The 18,760-nt window shown below is 42.8% G+C and overlaps 1 protein-coding gene across 10 annotated transcripts in view; it reads right to left on the bottom strand.

The window, feature by feature from the left end:
* The window catches only part of PDE4D (phosphodiesterase 4D), a gene marked incomplete at its 5' end in the record, with an annotated part of 1,034,128 nt that overhangs the window by 20,625 nt on the left and 994,743 nt on the right, over nt 1-18,760 (bottom strand). Inside the window, one exon of one of the 10 annotated variants that reach the window (XM_080933669.1) lies at nt 6,193-6,320. The exons of the other annotated variants lie outside the window; for them this stretch is intronic. Within the exon in view, the coding sequence (XP_080789795.1) occupies nt 6,193-6,201 (9 nt within the window). Of the gene's footprint in view, nt 1-6,192; nt 6,321-18,760 lie in introns of those variants that run through there. 10 annotated transcript variants of the gene reach the window in all.

Below are 18,760 nucleotides of genomic sequence, written 5' to 3'. Positions count from 1 at the left end.
ACCTGAACAAGTTTATGTAGAATTTTCAAAATTCTTCCACATCATTTGTACAGAGGGGGCCCATCCATAAGACATAGAGTCTTGACAAGTCTCTTCCAAAGCCGATGCTAGGAAATCCAGATCAGGAGCCAGACTTCAACTATCGCCACAGACGAGGGTATGAGCAAGATAACGCCAGCCAACTGTGAGAGAGGAGGAGCACACGCCATTCTCTTACAGAAAAGAAGAATGGGCCATGGCGAACACACATTCTGTTCGTCAGTCCGCAGGTACGACTATATTCTCAAACTTGGCAAGATAACATTTGTTTTTTTTTCTTAATCCATGTATTTGTACACACTCTTGTTAACTACACATATATAGTTAAAAAAATCTAGACAGCTAGACAGAAGGAAAGATTTAGAAAGACATTTAAATCCCCACTGCTCAGAGATCATTGGAAACCACAGACAATTAGCTATATTTGTTCTGAGGCCTCTAAGGATGTGGTAGTGCGTCACATGAGGCATGCATGGGGGTCAGTTTGCATTCGCTGAGCAGCATGTTGCCTTGGAACCAAGATGAGGCATCCCGAGATCATTTCAGAAGGCATTTACACTAAGTAGTGGTAAAAATCCCTGTCAGCTTTCCCAAGCTATGCTTTCTTAAGGAAATTCTCAATTTGCAGCTAAGTAAATGAGCTATATCCATTTAGGCTGCCTTCTATTTCCTCTACCACAGAATACCACATTCAGGTATTTGAGTTCTTTTTGTTAGCCCTTCTGTGGTGGTCAACCCTGATTTCTGAGACCTTTATACTGATAACTGCTTTTTATCGCTGCATGACACAAAGATAGAACTTATAAATATGTCTACAGCTAATCCCCATTTTATCCAGCATAAAGGAATCTAGGCAAGGGCCCATATGGGAAGTCACAGCTGTTTCAAAACCATTTTTAACATCACTTCGAAACCAATACTATGTATAATCTCTCAAATGTAAAGAAATGCTTTATAAGTAATTTACCCGTGGGGAAATGTACACATTGGGTAAAATGTATTCAAAAGATGGTTTTCTAAATATTTTAAACATATAGCCAGCAATGTATTCTCTCCTTAATTTCAAGTAGGACATGCTCTAAGATGAAGAGGTCATTTAGAACTACCTGACCATGTCAAAGTGGGGAGGGGTGGGCACTGCTTCCCACTAGTGCGAGCCTCTCAGCAGACAGTACAGAAACCGCCAGCCACACTGAATGTCTCTCAGTACAGCGAGGCACCATGAGGCTCCTTTCTGAAGACCACTGGGAAAGCGAGACAGGAATCCACCGACCCATCATCTACCTAGCACATAGACTGGTTAGGATGAACATGCTGCTGGACATGACTGCTGGAACATGTTCATATTCATGCTACCTGAGGACATGCCATACAAATTACTTGTCTTTTTTTTTCTGGAATAATGATGCACAATTATCCTGGGCATCTGTTTACATAATTCATTGGAAAGTGATCGCATAAGGTTAAAAAGCCACTGAAGAGATGCTCCTGTGCAGACTTGCAGTACACGCTTCCCTGCAAAGTGCTGTATCCTGGTCTATTCCCACATTCTTCTCTCCTCTTTGTTTAAAACATGGGAAGGTAAGTTGGAGAAACCCTCCATTACATGCCTACCTCCCTACCAAGGCCTGCTGTGTTCCAATGTTACATTTTAACATAATTATGAGACTATATTTCAAGCAACTCCTTAAAGTATCCATCCCAGGAGAGCTAAGTCTGGGATTTCTCAAAGACCATTTTCAAAGAGCCAACCAAGTTACAGCACAAGAATATTCTTGAAGAGTTAAATTTTTTACCTCTTTTGGCAACTGCCAATAACATTTTTAGTCTTGGTATGCTAAATTAATAACCATAAAAGTAGCCACTAGTGCTTTCTCGGCCTATAGTTGATTGCCCAATGAATTAAAAAACAATATAATAAAGCTTTTAACAAACATTTTAATTACAAGGTTAATTTCTGTTATTTTGAACAAATATGTTTATTAAGATTATTTATAGACTATTTTCCATGGGTAGAGAAGGGTGGCTTAAAGAAACTAACAGCAACACCATTACACTCCCTAATTGATTCAGGATGGTGAATGCAAAAGTGCCTCTTATAAAACCCTTTGAAAACGCCGTTTAAGTGGGCGTGTAGCTATGTTTGAAAGTTACCTCTATTTTATGCTGAATATCTTACTGGTTTCGTTTGACTCTAAATGGTTTAAAAACATTACATTGAATCATGGTTACAACTAGGGAGGAAAAAGGAGAAAGGTTTCTCTGTGGATGCCTTTGAGGTCTTTGTTCTCACTATGCACCAGTGTGTGTGTGTGTGTGTGTGTGTGTATGTGTGTGTGTGTGTGTGTGTGTGTATGTGTGTGTGTGTGTATGTGTGTGTGTATGTGTGTGTGTGTATGTGTGTGTGTGTGTGTGTGTGTGTGTGTGCGTGCAGCATTTAAATCGTAAAGCAAAGTCTAAATGCAGCCGATCTCAATGTTGTATTCTGTGTTTTAGAATTCCAGTTCTTCTCTTTACAGTCTTCCTGTAAGACGGTCGAGGATGCAAAATAAGTAATAAGACAAAGGAAGCCTTTACAAATTCAGTCCTCTGTAACTGTGTAACATGACCAACCAGATGCATGACATGTCCTGTGTGCATCCAAACATGCAGTGCAGCCAGCAGGAAGACAATGACGACAGTTTCCATCCCGGAATTCTGCTAACAATCATGTGGAGGGGATACTCTGCAAGCGTGGGAGGTATTTAAATGCACACCGCAGTGACTAGGGCTTCCTTCGTGGAATTCCAACAATCATTTGAACATGATGCCTTGCAGGTATGGGACATGTCGATATTAAGACCCGTGTAAATGAGTACCGCACTGGCTCTATAAAAATGAATCTTTCAGAACACATAACACCAAATATCAATAATTGACTTTTAGGTCAGGGGCAGAATGTTAACACAAGCACTAAGCAGTGTAGCAAGTATCTTCCTAAAAGGCGAGTCCTAAGATTCTATATTTGGATTTGTATTGGTATTGTTCATAGTCATGATACTAACAAAAGTCACTAAAATGCCTCAAAGGACTGGAATGGCTAAGAGAGAAAGAGGGAGGAAGGGAGGGAGGGAGAGAGGGAGGGAGAGAGAAAGGGAGGGAGAGAGAGGGAGGGAGGGAGGGAGGGAGAGAGAGAGAGAGAGAGAGAGAGAGAGAGAGAGAGAGAGAGAGAGAGAGAGAGAGTTTGTGTGTTTCTGGGGGAGGGTATAAGTATTTCTTATATCACATTTTTCTAAAATTTTAAAAGAAGAAATGGCTAGCAAAACTCAGGCAATAAAATCATGAAGTACATTTTTAAAAACCTGGACTATCCTAGAGATTTAGAGAAAAACAAGAAACCCTATCAACCAAAACAGAGATAAGATTTTAGCTTTCTTAGAATTCTAGTCAACCTTGACAGTACTCATGAAAGTTTCCTTTACAAAGAAACAGAAAAGCAACACACAGAACCTTTCCATCTGAAAGTCCTTAGGGCAGCAGAACAGACAGACAGATCTCTTTGAAAATGCGCTGTGACTGGCTCGTGCATTCAAGGCTGAAGCCTACTTTCTGAAAGGATGCTTCCCTGGGGACTGAACCAGGGTTTTCCACTTCCTGCTTCAATCATGGAGACAGAACTCAATGACAGCTTTACCACAGGTAAAAGGCCCCCCAGCATCCACACGATCTTACCAATTCCTTGTACAAATGTATTGCTTGAGATTAAAATAAACCCACAGGATGAATACACTTTCCTACAGTGATCTCCAGATCAAATCAGGTCATGCTGTCATGAAAAGCATTCAAACAGTTTAGTACAGCATTTACAGCTTTAAAGACAGAGGTGAAAAAAAAGACATTATTTCCCACTTGAAGTCAAAGGCAGCACTCAGAGTGACAGCCCCAACTGATAAGATTTAAATGCTGCAGTGCTAATCAGGATGCATTAGTAAGGGATTTGGTACAATAATTTATTTGCAATCATTGATTTCATTGCCCTGCTATCCAGAACATAGGTTACATTTATATAAGACAAGCAGAAGAACCAGTGCACATGCAAAAGCTTTCTTAACACAGAGAGCACACCTGACACTCTGTTACACAATCTTATCTTCAGCAACACAACACACTTTTCTCCCAGGTCATATCTCAGAAATAAAATTGCTCAGACACCAGGATAACTCGCTAAGATCCACCACTCATTCAATGAAAATACACAGCTTTAAAGGCAAAATAAATCTTACCTTTATGTAGCCCCAAGACACTGACAATAAATAGTTTGCTTCAGGCATTTTTGATAGATTATGTATCTGTATGTATATGTGGCAGCAAGTTCTGAAACGTGTATCGCTTCAACCCTTGATTTCTACCAGTTCCCACAGAGCCATTCAGGGTGTGGGAATTTAAAGATTTCTGGTGATTAAGTATAAATAAGAAAGCATCATGTTATGATCCCATCCAGCCGTCTTTCCATGAAACACATGCCATTTGTAAAACTCCAAAATGTAACAGATTTCAGCAACTATTCTGAATAAGGAATATCCATGTGATGAAGGATCAGCTAAAGAGCTAAGGGTCTGCATCTTTCTCTCTGAGCTCCAGGGCTTAATGAATAATGTATGTCAAGATGCTTAGCTGTGAGAAAGACTAGTTCTGTCAAAGGCTACCAAATAAGGAACGGCCTGGGGAGAAGCCAGGGAAGAGTGACACAAAACCCCGCCCATAGAACAACTATGCACCAATCACATTCCACCTCTGGTCTATGTGGGCAGGGGAGAAGGTTGCGGCTCAGGATGCTTTGTGATTGGTTGGTGAGGTGAGCCTCTGAGGAAAAGAGGCTTTCCTTCCCACATGGCGAACGCCATTTAATAAAGGTCTCCCGGCAGTTCCCAGGCTGCCTGTGAAAAGATGAATGGGGCAGTCCTCTCACAGGGAAGGATAACGACCACAGAACCATTAAGACCTGTAGTCATTTCATATACGAGCATCGCCAGTCTGTGCGGATTCTGATAATCTCAACGCTCCCGGTCTGTCTTAAATCCCAAACACGTGGCTTTCCTGGTGATAAAGGCAGCTTTGCTTCTTCCTTGCCCAACACACAAGCACAGTCAAAATGAACTGCCTCAGGTCCAGACTTCACAAAAGAGAACACATCCCTTCTCCTTAGGGAAGGAAGGCTGCCGTCAGAATCCTTTGTTTCTATTGTAATATGGCCACACTCTATAACTTACAAAGTCTAAAATATAAACCTGACTAGAGGGAGGGGTATCTGAAAGTTCACGTCCCTGTCTGGATACAGATACAGATTGCAGTTATGCGCACAGATTACGGTTTCTATATTCTGGTCAGAAGAGCATTTTTTGTGATCCCAGGTGAAGTTGAGAGAGGGCTGAAGAGCGTTTAGGAATGCAGAGTTGAAATGGAGAGTGCATACCTTTTTATCCTGAGGGCTAAAAATACGTGACATGCTTTCGGGAAACCCAACCTTTTCTATTCTGCTCAACATGGTATTATTCTGTGTAACTTTTATCCTAAAGAGATCTTGTGGATGCGAAAATTCTTTTCTCTTACTCTGTTACAAAGTTCTGCATAAGGTGCCTATTCTTGTCTTGGTTTATTACCCTGGGCTTCTGGGAGTTGTTACCCTACAGCGTCCTGCACCAGGTCTGTCTCACTCTGTTTCACCCCAACACTTGCTGGCACAGTAATCCTGCAATGTAACTTTCCATAATTCCTGGTGCGTTCAGCCAACTGTGTGCTGAAAATGCTAAATGAAAAACTCCACAAGCATTCTCAAGTTTTTAATAACACTGATGATAGCAGACTGTTGCTAGCATTCTAGTGTATTTTTATCTATTTTTTTTTTTTTACTGTGCCTTATTTATAAAACACAATTCTACATGACTAAGGGTTCTGTACTACCCACCCACTGTTCTAAGACAGTGGCAGTGGAGGGGGTTTACAAGCTAAGGGTGGGCAAAGGCCTTGTCTGCACCTCTGATATTCCCATTAGGTCCTTTGCTGTGGCGGCTTGAACTCACTCATCCCACGTTGGGTTCAACCCCCACTTCCAGTTCTCCACCAGAATAACCCAGCAGATCACCCCTTCCCTCTTCTGTCTTCCATTTTTCTTACCTTTGACATATCCTGCCTCAGTTGTCCATGTTTCCCACTCCCTTCCCTGGACTGTTTCTGTGGGTTTCTCCGGCCATGCCTTTCTTTGCCTTCTGGTAAAGCCTCCTCTCTGGCTCTCCACAGGCTGTTTCCGGCCTACACTCCTTCATGACATGACGACGTCTCTACCATGTTTCCAAATTCACAATACTCTCCCATTTCAAATGCCCTGCCTGTCACCTGGAACCGTTTCAAAGCCATGAAATGGTTTTCTATTTAAAGTAGTTCGTATAAACTACTCCAACTGCAGTCACTGGGCCCGTGTTTCTTCCAGTGCCTCAGATGAAATCTGTGACTCTCTCTGTCCATTCAGTAGGTATCTCGTGTGAGTCACATGCTATCAGGTGTTTAACATAAATCATCCAACTGAATCCTTGAGTAACCCTAGGATGTTCCCTTCTACCAGTGTGCCCCCCTCCTTCAAAACATTGTCAAGGCCTGTCTTCTGCAAGATACCATTTAATCTGGTCTGTTCCCTCCCATCCCCCCCGCTCATGATGTTAATCCAAATCATCCCAGAAGCAGAAAAGCAGCTTCAGTTCCAGTCCCCCAACCCCCACTTCCACATACAAGCAGAACTGAAGGGGAAAAAAATGATTTACCCTGACACTCAGGACATGGACTCCAACTTGAAACCCTTTAGTACCCAGCTTCTGAAACTGTGGGTCAGACCCCACATGAGACTGAATGCAAGGCACAAATTTTGTAACAGTACAAAGTTCCTGAACAGGCCATAACCGAAAATTCAAAATCGAATGCACAATGAATCCAAGGTATATCTGGTCTCACCTGTGCTGTATAATGTGACTTCACCAGACCCTGGCTATAAGCACACAGTGTACACACTCCTCACTGTGAGGTAGAACCAAAGAGCGATGCTAGAACCGATCTGGCTCAAATCAGGTATGTTGTTCATTGCAGGGATTTCACGCTACACACAGTGTAATGACCTAAAATGCACTTGGTATTTTTTCTGTTATTTTTTTTGTCAAGTGGAGTATCAATTGGAGGAGTTTTGGACTGTATTGTTAGAGCGTTCGATTTAGGAATTGCTATTTGAGTTGCCACCTTGAGAGGCTCTACATTTTAGATCTTTCGACAAATTTTGTGTTGATAAGATTAAAAAGCGATTTACATTTTTCAGTTGTCCCTAACCACATTTCGGCCACTCCGTCCCCTGTGTTTGATGTTAGTATTGATGATTACAAAAGTAAAATGTTGATCAGCTCCAAATAACACGGAAGCTACTCTGCATCCTGTGGCATCAGACAGCCGCAAGCTAATTCTGTACATAAAATCAAACAATCCTACCCATCCCATCGGCATGCAGACTTAGCTTGGTCTTTAATAAGTGAGGGGAAACTGTCAGGCACACCAAGGACTTATTTTAAAATACAGCTTTGTGAGGTATTATCAGTAAGTTTTTGATTACTGCATTTATGGTCACATGATATCCCAGTCAAAGGTCACAAGTGGACAAAGTGTAAGAAACCTTGCTCTAGCGCATCAGTCCTAACTTCTAGGGTGCCTACTGTGACAATTTAATCTGCAGACATACCCTACCAAGCTGTAACATTCTACAGTAAGTCTGAGCTGGCCTGTACGACTGTGACGTCCAGATCATGGGAAGCCTCACACGTTCACCTTGCTGCTGGAATGTGCAGATATGAAGGGAGTCTGAGGAAGTCACAGGGAGTTTGTGGAAGAGGAGAGGGATGGAGGAAACAGGCAGCAGCCACAGGAAAATATGAACACATTTCAGTTCCTAGCCAGGGGAGTTTTCAGCCTGGGAACACCTGATCATGGCATACATGACACCACAGACCTTACACTGCTGGCAGGATAGAAATCAGCTTTGGAGATCAGGCCATGAGAAGGAAACAACACACATGGGCCACAAAGAGACTGGCCTCACATAGCCAGGAAGCGGCAGGGCCGGGATATGAAGTCAGACACTGTGGCTTCCCAGTACTCTAAAGTGACGGACAGTGTACGGAGGGTGTGGATCGTATATGGAAAAATCAAAGGCTGACTTAAAATGGGACAGCATTCAGTAGGCTGGGAAGGACTGGCGGGAGGTGTAGGCAAAAGGTCATGTGACTGGGACATGCTACATCGAATCCTATAATCAACCATATTCATGTGATACCCTTCTACTTAAAAATAAAAGATACAGAGGAGAGTTTTTAGTAGCCATAAATAGAGTCAATATTAAGTGTATGCGTACCTATACTGTAATTCTTAGATTATATTAACAAATGAGAATGTGATTATCAATTTCTCCATACAGAATTCTTGAGACAAAGTTGAAATTCAGACATTAAATTCAATAGTTATCACAAACTAGGGAGCCTCTGTTTTTAAGTGCCTTGAGATCGTTATGGACGGTGTCAATAATAATCTAGAATTCGTTTATAATCAATCATTAAAATTATATAATTTAAATTTTACTTTCGCACTGTAAGAACTTTCCTATTAAAACCTGACCACTAGTAAATCTACTACATCTATTTGTATCTGGCGCCCTCTTGTGATAAACCACATGAATTTGACTCAACCAGCTCTGAGGCCCATAGGCCCAGAATGGCATCACAGACTCTGAACACGTTAGGTTTGGGATAGGAAATAAACCAAAACATGACATCTCAGAGGCCCAGAGAGATCAGATTTACCATTTCAGAAGTGTCTTTTTCTCTCGAGAGTATAATGAACATTTAAGACTGGTGTTTAAAAACTAAGTCATCCTCTGAAGCATCCAAGACTAAACCTTTCGGCATTTTTCTCCCCAAAATAACTTCGTTTAACACATGAAATACTTGAAACACTTATTTATAAAAATTCTAATACAAGACACGCTAAGTTTGTTGGGAAGTTCTTGCAACCAAATTAACAAGAACCAAAATTGACGGCTGTGTTTTCATTTCTTGGCTAAGTTGATTAATGCCACATTAACATGTATGTGGTGGTCTGAAAAAGAATGTGAATGTCCCATATAGGCACCGATTTCTGAATACTTGGTCCCCATTGGTGGTGCTGTTAGGGGTGTTTGGGCCTTGCTTGAAGGAAGTAGGTCCTAGGGGCAGGCTTGAGGTTTAAAAGTCACATACTCTTCCTGGTCTCTCTGTTTCCTGATTGTGGTTCAAGATGTCAGCCCTCGGTTTTCCTGCACTAGCCACAGCAGGTCTGTTCCGCCATGATGGAACACCAAGTCAAACAAAGCCTTCCTTCTGTCAGTGGCCTTGGTCATGCTGTTTGATCACAGCAAGAGAAGTGACAAAGACACACAGCATTCTGCAATCACCGATACAGTTTGGATTCACACAGGCAGCCTGCGCATTCATAGCTTAGCTGACGTCACCAGCACCCTAGCTATCTCTAACATGAACCAGTTTCACTGAAGAGTAATCAATGCAACTGGACAAACTTCATGTCTGTGAGGCCTCTTTGCTTCACAGTTTGAACGGAGGAGATCAAGCTGTCGCAGTTAGCAGATGGCATGGTTTTATACGAAGGAAATGCTATAGGCTGCATCAGAGCGAACAACAAACCGTCCCAACTAATTAACAAAATGCATGCATAACGGGACCATCCCAGGCCTCGTTAGGTCACTCATCACTGAAAAGGCAGAAAATGCTTACTGTGCACTAACTCCAGTCTAAGACCTAGATTCACCGGAAGAAACCCCAACATGGTGGCCAGAAGTTGGTAACCAGAACCCAACTTCTCAGAAACTTTGTGCTTTCCGAATCCTGCCACTCTTTGGAGATTTTGTCCCTACTCACCGGTCTGTTCTCCTTCTAGTCAGCGAGAATCTCCTTCTGACCATTTCCCTCTAGTAAGATGGGTTTTGGTCTAAGGCAGAATTCCCCAGAATGTAGAGAACATCCATCTAGTAAAACACCTTCAGATGATGTCCACTGCAAAATGGTTTTAGACACAATGCAAAGGCATTATCTGTAACAGTACAAGGTTACTATGTAACCTCGTCTATTTACCTTTTATTTAACATTTCCCAAACTGACTTTACTACTGAACCCTTCCTTGTTATTACCAACAACTAGAAACCATCCACAGCACTAAAGTTCCCTAGAGAATTCCTGTAAAAATTACAGACTGCAGCACTAGAAATAAGTATTTTTAACAGTCATTCGCTTATTATCCCCACAGATAACTGTTCAACAGCTGCCTAGAGGCAGAGAAACAATAAAGCACCAAACCAAATAAGTAAATAGGGAAATGACAAGAGGGCAAAAATTAAAGTCAGGAAATGAAATCTCCCACAGGTTATGCTGAAATGCCGAGAGGAGACCCAACTACCAAGAAAGCCAGTCAGAGGGCTGGTCAGGAGGTGTGCACGAAGCCTGTGTATCAGTTGGGAAGACAATAATGCAGATCTGCAAAGGCTGGAGAAAGAGGAGGAAGAAAGGTTAGAGGAGGTCGGCTGACGCACGCCCTGGAATGTGGTCAGGAAGGAACAGAAGATGTGGTGTGTCCTACAGAATAGGCCACATAGCTCAGAAACCTAGAGGACAAGGCATGTTTTTACCACCAGGAAGTGCAAAATGGGTATATTTCACTTGGGACACGGTGTCAAAGTTGAAGAAGTAGATTTGCGGCAGAATCCACCATGCAGAAGAAGGCCGTGTGAGAGGCACAGTGGTATCACTGGTCTGCTCTGAGGAGATCGGAGATGATTTATATTTTAAACCTGGCATGGTTTACATTTATAAGCTCTTCAAACGGGTGGAAGAAAAGAATCTCCTGGGACAGAACAGCCATGACTTTACAAGGTGAACCCTGGGACTAAAGAATGGACCTAAGTGCAGGCATGGGGCTCAATGCAGACTTGAATGCTTCCAGTACCGATGGAGGGGGGTCCTGACAGGAAGCTTTGCAGGAGAGTAGGGGAAGCTGCTAGCCCCCCCCCCCCCCAGTAAAGTGTGGCGGTATTTAAATATGCAAGGATTCTGTGTGCTTTTTAAGCATTCCAGGATTTTCCATCCCTTCCCCCTCTCCTACACCCACATCTCTCTAGAGTTCTGGACTAGGAAGGTTGCCAGAAAATTCTAAAAAGGCAGCTACCTCCAAATACTCCAAAGGCACCACATTAAAGTAGATTAATCACTTTAAAACTTTTCACGGATTTTTTAGAGTAGTCCTGTAGAGAGGGTGTGAATAGATAATGTACTTGGTTAAAATCCCGCCACACAGCTGATTAGGAATCTGAATGGCTGGGTAACTCCTCACTCAAGGTCACACAGAAGTAATTAAACTTAGAATCTAGGGTCCACAAAGAAAACTTAGAATCTAGGGTCCACAAAGAGGAGTATCTTCATAAAGTTGTGTGCTATTTAAATCTTTCAAGAATGAAGACTTAACTGGGGGCAGGAATAGCGTTTTCAGTTGGATAATAATGGAAGCATGGTGACCCCAGCATTCCATATGCTAATGCCTGGGAACTGTTCGGAGTCTGTGGCTAGCCCAGGTTACACAGTGAGTTACAGGCTAGCCTTGGTTACCGAGTGAGACAGTATCTCAAAGCAGTAACGTGAGTCGGGGGAGCTCAACAGCTACAAAAAACGCAGTTTAATAATGGCTGTTTTCCAAGTTTGCTACTCTGAGAACTGTGAGGTGCACACCGGTGTGGAGCGCAGACGATTTCGGAGGTCGTCATATGATTTTCTGCAGTGTATTAAGGGCTCTGCACCGTGAGGAGGAAAGGAGAGCCCAAGCAGGTAATTCGGCACAGTGCATGAAGCAGGTGCCAGAGTTCAACAGGTGAGCTTTATATCAGCAGAACTATGTCCATCGAAAAGGGTACCATCAGATTAACAATGGCATGCAGGGGCTGAAAAGACGGCTAAGAAGCTAGCTAAAGACTGACTGCTCTTCCAGAGGTCCTGAGTTCAATTCCTACCACTACCTGGTGGCTCACAACCATCTGTCATGGGATCCGGTGCCCTCTTCTGGTGAGTCTGAAGAAAATGACAGTGGACTCACAAACATTAAATAAATACATAAATATTTAAAAGAATATCTATCCAACAAGGTGTGCAGTCAGTGGCGTCTCTGCAAACTACCGAAATTACCAGTGGCAGCTAGAAGAGGTCTGTGAGTCTCTGCTGTGCTAGGTCACGTCTCAGAATGCTCTGAGCTGATATATGCCAATCCCCAGACAGCAGCGCAGTATTCTAAGTCGTTGTGAGCTGACTGACTGACTCTCCTACATGATGTCTCCTGCTGCTGTGTAAGTCCGTTCCACCTGACTGGTGTGTATATATAGTCCGCCAGCAGCACTGTGTAAGTGGAGCTCTTTCGTGACACCAGGACATAGCTGGAGGAGGAGGAGGAGGAACAGAGCTTGGGGATGTATCTTATAAATGCTACACAGAAGGGAGCACTGACCCCCATCTATTTATGTGTTCGCACTGCAAGCACTGGGAACAGGGATGAGTGGCTCAGCAGGAGCGATTACAGCTTTCCTCTCGCAGCTGAGGGAGTACACGTGTGAATTAGAACATATAATCTTCAGTTTGGGGACGTGACGGAAATTAAGCAAGCAGATGGCATCCAGCAGTGTCTGTTCTGATCCCCCGCAAAACTGCCTTCTAAAACTCACAGCGAAGCCTCGTAAAACCAAAACTGTGCATCTGTAATGGCATTCTCACAACCGCTGCGATTAGGGCAATGGACGTACGCGAGCAAATATCTCTGTGGTGGGATTCAGAGTCCTTTGGGTATAGTCCCAGCGTGGTATGGCTGGGTTCGCCGACTGATCCATTTCCAGCCTTGTGGGGAACCTCCATTTCTGCAGTGGTTGTCAGCTTCCACTTCCATCAACACTGAGTCAGGGCGTCCTGGTTGTCTGATTTGTATTATATGGATTTGTATGTAGTACGTGAGTGCATGTACATGCATGTGTGTGAGCTGCCCCAGGGGCCAGTCCTTGGATGGCTGTGAGAGACCTGACACGGGAACTGGGAATTGAACTCTGGTCCTCGGGAAGAACAGGAAGTGCTCTTGAACCTGAGGCATCTCTACATTCCTACCATTTATTTTCTTAATCTTAGAGCTGACTACGGAAGGGGTATGGGGTAATTCTATTGTCTGACATCTCCCACCATTGGCTTTTCCTCCTAAGACCAAATCACCAGTGTTTCATAATCTGTGTTTAGAATCCTACCTCTCTGGCTGCAGACTCTTCTTCCTCATCCTCTCTGTCTTCCTGCCTTCCTCCATTCCCTTCATGTCCTTTTTAACCTGCTCTAAGCCCTTTCCCCCTAGCTGCCAAGTTCTCTAATTCCACTTGTTTGGGGTCTTTCCCCTCAAGATAACCCTGACTATTAACTACTGTTCTAAAATCACCTCTGCTGTTTTCCTTCAACTCAAATGTAAGAGTTCTTCAAGGTTCTCGGGGAGTTACAAGTGGCTTAGATTGGCAAGTAGGTTCTGGTGCCTGAGAATATAACTAGATTCTCTTTTCTAGTCAGTCTTCTGCTTCCAGAAGAACCATTGACCTCTCACCCTCAGACACCCAAGACAACAAATAAGCACTAACCACCGAACTACCTCTCCACACATTGCTACCTACATAATCCCTATGCTCAAATCAAATTCTGTAGTAATGCTGGGATGCTTCCTAATCACTCTGCTGCTCTGGGCTGAACAGATGCTCTTTGAACTTCTCTACAAGGAGACTAAGCTGTCTATTGCCCATTAACACACATTGGCTGGCTCATATGGCTAGACACATTCCCCATGGCGTGTTTGCATGTTCTGTGGTTATATGTTTACATGCAAGCACTCATACCCAAAAATCTCATTTTTCAATTAGGAACCTTGGAGCAATCAGCTGGTCCCTAAGAACAAAAATAAAACCATCCCTCGCTGAGAAACTAAAAACTGTATCTTTATTGTTAGCAGTCACAAGGCATAGAACATACCTGACCCCTGTTAAAAACTTTTACTCTCAGAAGTAGTATAATGTAGACATGATGACAGATCATCCCAAATAACAAAGACACACAAAATGCAAAATTCTAAGGTGACAGTGATAAAAAGACAAAAATTAAGGTCAACTCTAGCATCAAAGTTTGTACTCTTAAAGATAAAGGCCTTAACAAATATCATAGGATTGGTTTGTCTCGGGCTGTCTTGACTCTTCTACCTCAGTGAAATTAATTAGGCAAACCGGTTGATTTCACAAATCTCTTTCACCTCTAAGGAGAAAGATTTTCAGAATTAAAAAGGAAAAAAAAAAAAAGCAGACTTTGAATAAGAAGCCCAAGTGTGATTTCTCTGCTAAGTGGACAGTAAGTAGAAAGTGGATCATTTACCTCAATGGTGACTCATTTTTCAACCCCTATGACAACGGCAGCACTAGGGAAATTCTTGTAGCTGACCATGGCTAGTGTCAGACTCATGACTAAACCCTCATCCCTGAGCTGACACCAGATTCAAGGTCAGCTCTTGCACCCCTGTTTCTCAGCTCGACTTTTAGTTCTCGGTTTGACTTGGACCAGGAAAGATACCCAGCATCCTTGTTGATCTTTCTTTAGGCACAGTCTCAGTATTGCTCAGAACCAAGAGCCTTGGAAATCATCCCCCAGTAGGGAAGAAAAATCAAAGCACAAGGAAAGGGCCAGCCAGAGTGAAGATCTACAATGCCCTTTCCTATGGCTGCCTTCATTCAGGATCTCTGTGTGACCGGCGTGAACTGGTCAGCTTAAATAGAAATACACCATCACAGGGTGCTAGGTTACCAAACTAAAACTAAAGTAAACAAACTCAGGGAGCATCGCATACTCGAGAGAGTGAGGCCCCATAAATCACTGTGACTGGGTATCAGGATTTCAAAGGCACCCTGGAAGCTTCCCCCACGCCTGTTGACTCAAGCTCCGGTTGCAATGGGTCACCTATACAGCAGGATATAAAATTGACCTTTTAAGTTTAAAAATAGTTGCCGCGCTATCCCTACTAAAGATAGTCCACGGGGCCCCCATGCGCCTGCAGCGTGCTGCGCACTTTACCAGAAGTTTTGCTTCTGTGCTGTACAAGAGTCCTGAGAGGTGGGTTATTGACGGACATAGAAGACAGGTTCAGAGAGATGGAAATAATTTGATTATCCAAGGTCATATCTCTAGTGTGGGATACATTTTTATCCTGTCTTGGAACTGGAAGCTCATCAGAAGGTAGAGTCGCTGACACCTGTCACTGCATCAGTTCCACGGGGGCATCTAAGAGGAGCTTTAACCCATGACCAGGACCCACCCACGCTTACTGAGACCCAGCTCCTTCCACTCCCTACTATGCCCACATCTCTTCCATTTCCATTCCTCACTCCCAAACACCATGTTCCTCAGGGGATGGCCCAGCGGTTGGATTGAGCAAACTACCCATGCTGCTACTGGGCCATGACTCAAGGAGGTCACAGGTGAGAAAGGTGACGCCAGCTCGGAGTGCTAAAGACACTGAGCCTCGTGAAATACACCACGGCCATAAATCGCACCCTCCAGTCGGCCCTGCCCCTCCTCCCACACCCACAGCTGACTGTCCTCCCTTAGATCTTTGCACCAGATCTTTGCACCCTTTGGCTGACCTGTCTGGGATTTCTTTTTTTCCTTCCAGGCTGTCCCAATCTTTCATGACAACTGTATTTCGCCATAGGAGCCCTGAGGCTAGAGAGAGAGGGCAGGGACACCACCTGATCTGTTTGCCTCCAGCCAGAGTCTTGACCCCAGGTCTTCTGAAAGTAGTCCTTTGTTACACTCCATAGGTAAGTCCTCAGTTACACTCCATAGGTAAGTTACACTCTACAGGTAAGTTACACTCCATAGGTAACTTGCACTCTACAAGTAAGTTATACTCCAGAGGTAAGTTACACTCTACAGGTAAGTTACACTCCATAGTTAAGTAAGTTACACTTCATAGGTAAGTTACACTCCATAGGTAAGTAAGTTACACTCCATAGGTAAGTTACATTCCATAGGTAAGTTACACTCCATAGGAAAGCCCTCAGTTACACTCTATAGGTAAGCCCTCAGTTACACGCTATAGATGAGTTCTCTACCCTACTTTTCTTCCATTTTCATCTATTACCCCAGGAATCCAAAGCCTATTTCCTTTTGTCACAACTAGAAAAAAGCAAACGAACAACCCAGAAAAAACACCAGCAACAACAAAATCCCAGCTCCATGCCATCTTACAGTAGAGGACTAATCTTAAAGTCCTGAGCCTGCTTACACATTTCCAGAAAGTAAGCCCCAACCATCAGCCAGGCTTCATCCCATGTTATCTCTAACTTCTTGGTCAACCTGCAATGCAAGCTTTAGCTACGTGGTCCTATCCAATACCCTCCCATAAAGATCAGGGTTTTGTCTAGGCTGCCTCCTATCCTCTCTGGCTGTCTTAAGTCACAGTCTTCCAGGGAGCTCGAGGTTGAGATAGTTCATCTCCATCTGACAGGACTTGGAAAAGAAGGGAGGCAGAATAAAATGTCCTAGGCTCTTGGCATATATGATCCTCTGGTAAGTCAAGGATCCCCTTCTGGGAACTGGGTTTTGCTGATGTCACTCTAGCTATTCTAGACTCTAGTGCTCACTAAATAAATGAACACATTACATAGTTCATTAAATGTCTGTGTATACTTTCAAAACGTAGCCTGAGAACAGTGTGGTTCCCCATCCATCTGTGAATCATGGTAGCAGGTTTCTGACAGGCACTGCTTTGCTTCTAGGACTACACTAGAAAGTGCAGCTTGAGCAAACACACAACAAAGCAGTTCCCATTAAGTAATGGTGTGGGGCTTCTCTAACCAACTGTAGCGGAAGTCTCATGTACCAAAAGGACATGTCCAAAGAGGAAGACCAAGGAGCAGGAAATCATTTGCCTACTAGCTCTGACTTTACATAGCGAACATCACTGAGGTCCTTTCAGCACATGGGCTTTTTTTTTTTTTTTTTTTTTTTTTTGACTGTCCCCCCTGTGTCCTTCAAGCACTAACTACACATGGAAAAACTGAGCTCTGGGTCCAACAACAACTCCCAGGTAAACTAATCTTTTCTTGATGTGTAATAAGAAATAAGTCTACCTCTAGAAGCTACTTTATGGTGTCTCAAAACTCATTTCTACTAATACTTGTGCAGAACCAAGGTACTACACTGAAAGTATAAAATTAGAGAAAAATCAAAAGTTGACAGCAAAGATGATGTTAATCCCTTTTATTTCATCACAATTTAGTTTTTGAGGTTGACTTGAAATATTAAAAATATAAAACAAGGGGGCTGGAGAGATGGCTCAGTGGTCCTGAGTTCAAAACTCAGCAACCACATAGTGGCTCACAACAATTTTAATGACATTTGATGCCCTCTTCTGGTGTGTCTTAAGATAGCTACAATATACTAATAATAAATAAATAAATAAATAAATATTATATATATATATATATATATATATATATATATATATATATATATATATAAATGAAAACTATGATACAGGAAGCTTAGCCTTCAAACAAAACATTCCAGATTTGTCTTAATTTTAAAATATTCTTTCAACAGAATTAGAGCTTAGCCTCTTTTGTGAAATGAGTTTTTCTCATACATAACAGATACAAATGCATCTACAATACTTACTCTTTATTAAAAACCAGAAGCATCTCTTAATTGGTAAGTAATTTTGTTGTTAAATGTTTGGGGTTTTTTTTTTGCTACAAATTTCACCCTGGTTATATGGTTCATTTTTTCCCCCTAAGAGTTAAAAAGCAAAACCAAAACATATGTAGCCAATATAAAAAAATTGTTCCAGGGCAAAGAATGTATTTCTTTTCTAAGCACTGGAGCTGACATAAAGGTGTATAAGTAGTTACTAAGAAATGAGCTTTAAAAAAATATGTATAATTTGGTATAATTCTTTAAAAACAATCATTTTTGTACAATCAAGTATTTTTTCCTCTGTAGCTTTACGACTGTGGGGAAGTGTCTGTTGTTCTATAATCAATTTGGATCAGACTGATCAGATAAAATTAAAAAGGAAATTAGGAGAAAAAAAATCCACATTGATACGCCCCCCCCCCCCCAGGAATATTTTGAAGCATGCTTCTTTACAATGTCATTATTCCTCTTTAAGACTGAAAGAACACAACAAGAGCAGTGCTGTGAACAGACCGTAGCCTTCAGAGTACCAGTCATCTTCCTGAAGGGGACGGGGTGCACACCCATTGGTGGGAATGTATTCCAATATGGCAGCTCCATCTTAGCCTGGTTGCTATGGATACATCCCCATCACAACTGTGCTTTCTATACTCTAGACCTGTTTATGGCAGGCCAAAGGGCTTCCTGTTATGGTGCCTACATCCGCACGGCACACTGTTGCCAGCTAAGAGCTACAGGCTGCCACTATAGGGATGGTTGTGCTGCAGGCCAGAGATGCTGATGGGAGCTGAAGCACACATGCTGGGCAGAACTTCCCAGAATCCCATCCAACAGACAAGGCCCAAATAACTCATCAGGTCTTCACAGGCTAGAGG

This window comes from Micromys minutus, assembly GCF_963924665.1.
Source record: "Micromys minutus genome assembly, chromosome: 20".
In the NCBI taxonomy this organism is placed as follows: domain Eukaryota; kingdom Metazoa; phylum Chordata; class Mammalia; order Rodentia; family Muridae; genus Micromys; species Micromys minutus.
Note: the sequence above shows the minus strand (reverse complement) of the source record. Positions and strands in the feature narration are given on the sequence as shown.